Source organism: Jaculus jaculus, chromosome 1 (assembly GCF_020740685.1).
Source record: "Jaculus jaculus isolate mJacJac1 chromosome 1, mJacJac1.mat.Y.cur, whole genome shotgun sequence".
Taxonomy (NCBI): Eukaryota; Metazoa; Chordata; class Mammalia; order Rodentia; family Dipodidae; genus Jaculus; species Jaculus jaculus.
This window is the reverse complement of record NC_059102.1, coordinates 250,235,458-250,239,139: the sequence shown is the minus strand read 5'-3', so window position 1 is coordinate 250,239,139 and position 3,682 is coordinate 250,235,458. Positions and strand designations below refer to the sequence as shown.

Below are 3,682 nucleotides of genomic sequence, written 5' to 3'. Positions count from 1 at the left end.
TCTCATACCCAAGCAAACTGCCTGAAAGTGGTTAGTTTCAAAGACATATGAAACCATGAGTTTCCCTTAAGCATCTTTTACTATAAGATATAGGCACAAAAGCAATCACCTGACTTGAGATCTGAGCAACTGGAAGGCTTTCATTTTATTTATTTATTTTTAAATTAAACATTCTGAATTGAAAATAAACAGCACTGAAACTGAAACTTGATGCACAGAGCCTTGAATGATGACTGCTATGAATTGTATATGATACAAAATAATTAGAAGATACTTCTTATATAATTATCAATCTTCCTTTGAAATGCAAAGGAAATCAGAAATTGGGCTATAAAGGATACTTTGTAATCTGCTATCAATTCCAAGTTGACTTTGGCCAATTTTTCCCTTCTCTCCTTCTCTCTCTCTCTCTCTCTCTCTCTCTCTCTCTCTCTCTCTCTCTCTCTCCTTAAATATTCCCAGATATAAAGTAGAAAAGTTGAAACTCCATATGTCTCAACTATGTTTCCTTCATATATCTTACATTATTTTGTACTCCTTTATTGGTGACTGATAGAAATTTCTCCTCAAACTAGCTTAAGTGAAAGGCAAACTATCAAGTCAATTAACTGAGAAGCCCAGGAGTAGATCTGTTGTAGATTCAGGTATGGTTGGTCCTGGGACAAAATATGATGTCATTAGGGCTCAATATCGCCTATCCCTCAGCTTGTCCTAAAATTGTGAATGTAGTAGTCTAAACCCCATAGGTAGGGCAGATGAACACATATAAGGTATAAATGTTAATTTCAACTAACATTTTTAAAAGGCCTATGAACATCAGCAGAAGCACAGATGCTCTGTGCAGGGATTCATAGGTCTGAATTGTGCCATGTGGCCAGTCTAGTCCAGTCACTGGGTCTAGGCAAATGGAAAGCACCAATAGCTTAGGTCCATCAGCTTCTCTTCTGGAGATGCTTAACTGCGTTAAAAAAAAAAAATGGGGTGAGTGTGGTGAAAAGTATTTTCCAAATAAAATTCTTGTCATTTGGGGCTGGAGAGATGACTTAGCAGTTAAGGTGCTCGCCTGCAAAGTCAAAGGACCCAGGTTTGATTCCCTAGTAGCCAAGTAAAGCCAGAGGCACAGGGTGGTTCACAGGTCTGGATGTTTTTGAAGTGGTTAGCTGCACTGGTGCACCTATACTTTCTATCTCTCTCTCTCATATTTAAGTAAATAAATATGTTAAAAAATTCTTGACACTCTATTATCTTAAAAATAGAAAATAAAATTCAGTGCTGCCTCAATGAATCAAAGGACATTGGGTTATGAAGGAGATTCTTAATTGATGCTTACATGATAAGAGCTATCATGCTAGAAAAGAGAAATGGTGACAAGCAGGTGAGGTAGAGTCCTTCCTATGAGCCCACTGCACCTAGGTGCCCTCTAGTCTAAGTGATCACTCATACGTTTATTTCAAAGGCATCCTCCTGTAGGCATAGAAATATCTATAGCCCTTTTGGAGGGAAATTTTACAATATGAATCAGGAGTGTTAATCTGCCAATGCACTTTGACTCTGAAAATGCACTTCTGGGAATCTAGCCTACAGAAATCAGCATGAATACAAAGCAGCTTTATGTACAAATATGTTAATTGTCTCATTTGTATAATAAAAATGAAACTGTGAATGCTCATCAATGGCTAGTGGTTAGGTAAATTGTATAACACATTTCTCAGCTGTCATAGGATGATTAAGCACTCTGTTAGAATAATTTGACACAACACAGGAAATACCAGTATTCCAATGCTGAGAGGCAAAACCAATATACAAGGTTAAATAAACAATATATCCAATATTGGATGTGTACAGGATTGTAGAATATAATGGTTTAAATAGAAGAATGAAAATATTTATTAAATGGAATGGAACTAAACAACTCTTAATCTCCAGTTCATGCTTTTTTCTCATTTTTAATTCCTCATGCTTTTCTGAGAATAACTTACTTTCCAATTAAAAACTTTCTTGAAATTAACAAATGAATGATGAATGAATGTATAAATTAATATATAAGTAAAGGTTTATGAATTCTAGGAATAGTGGGGGAGATGTGGTAGTGTAAATGAGATTCTTAGAAACTGACAGAATCTGGGGGGGGGGGCTGCCTGGTGCGGCCGTCGGGGGCGTGCGTGCGACGGGGCCTGCGTGGAAACCGAAGGCGCGCGGGGAAGGAACGCGGGAGATGAAGAGGCAGGGGACTCCTCCTAGTGGAAACCGGCGCGGACAGCGTCCGGGAAGGCGGGAGCAGCAAATGGATTTCTCATGGAAGTGTGCGTAGATTCAGTGGAGTCAGCTATGAATGCAGAAAGAGGAGGTGCTGGTCGGATTGAATTATGTTGTGGTTTATTTGAGGGAGGAACCACGCCTAGCATGGGTCCCACGTAAGCTAGACGCACGTTGACACAAGCACACAGTGTTGCACAAGTGCATAAGGGGGCACGTATGTCTGGAGTTTGCTTACAGCAGCTGAAGACCCTGGTATCCTGCAAATAGTGAAGCAAAGTGTCGAGATTCCAGTGTTTGGGATGATTCGGCCATGTGGAGCGGATTTTTTATATTCAGGTCGTGAAGTTGAGGTGATGAAGGCTGACATTCGGCTTGCCAAACTTTATGGTGCTGATGGTTTGGTTTTGGGGGCATTGACTGAAGATGGACACATTGACAAAGAGCTGTGCATGCCCCTTGTAGCTCTTTGCCGTCCTCTGCCAATCACTTTCCACCGAGCCTCTGACATGGTTCATGATCCAATGGAAGCTCTAGAGACCCTTTTAACCTTGGGATTTGAACCTGTATTGACCAGTGGGTGTGAGAGTTCAGCACTTGAAGGACTACCTTTGGTAAAGCAACTCGTAGATGAGGCAAAGGGCAGGATTGTGGTAATGCCAGGTGATGGCATAACAGATAGAAACCTGCAAAGGATCCTTGAGGGTTCTGGCACTACCGAATTCCACTGTTCTGCTCGGTCTTCTAGAGACTCAGGAATGAAATTTCGAAATTTCGCTGTTGCAATGGGAGCTTCTCTTGCTAATTCAGAATATTCTCTAAAGGTAACAGATGCAACCAAAGTAAGGACTTTGAACGTGATTGAAAAGAATATCCTGGTTTAGTAAAACCTCAGTGAACAGCGTGGCTATCATAGCATAATCCACAGTTCTCTGTGACACAACTTTAACCTTCTCTGGCCAGGATTGTCAGTCTTTGTTAAGATTCACATGGCCATGGACTACATTCCTAAGAAGAAAAGGAAACTGAAACAGAGATAGTTACTTCCTGTGCTTAGTCATTGCTGGCATCATGGTTAAATTTGGTCTGTGCTTCTTTCGCAGAGAGGCTTACTTAGTTTTCAGTGGAACTAACTGATGAACTGAGAAAATTCAACTGCAAGGTATGAAATCAGAGTGTGGCTTTAGGGTCAAGTCAATACCAGTTTTTCTGCTTTTTCATTTGTAAAATAAAAATTTTCATTCTGTTGTGTGGAAAAAAAAGAAACTGACAGAATCTGAATATAGACTGAGTTAAATGAAAGTATTGCCTTGCATTAGTATTGAGTGTCATTGTTACACGAGAAAGGAAAGGTGGGTGGGAGGAAGGGAAAGAGAGAACAGTTTGAGACAATGGAATGTAAAGAAAATCGTTCATCCAGTTGTTT

The 3,682-nt window shown here is 40.1% G+C and overlaps 1 protein-coding gene across 1 annotated transcript; it reads left to right on the top strand.

Moving 5' to 3' along the window:
* The first annotated feature begins 1,345 nt into the window (after positions 1-1,345).
* On the top strand, positions 1,346-3,150 carry LOC101597625 (copper homeostasis protein cutC homolog). The gene is made up of 3 exons (XM_012949890.2): positions 1,346-1,375; positions 2,242-2,407; positions 2,506-3,150. The coding sequence occupies exons 1-3, from the start codon at positions 1,346-1,348 to the stop codon at positions 3,138-3,140; spliced, it is 831 nt and encodes a 276-aa protein (XP_012805344.2). The 3' UTR covers positions 3,141-3,150.
* Positions 3,151-3,682: the final 532 nt, after the last annotated feature.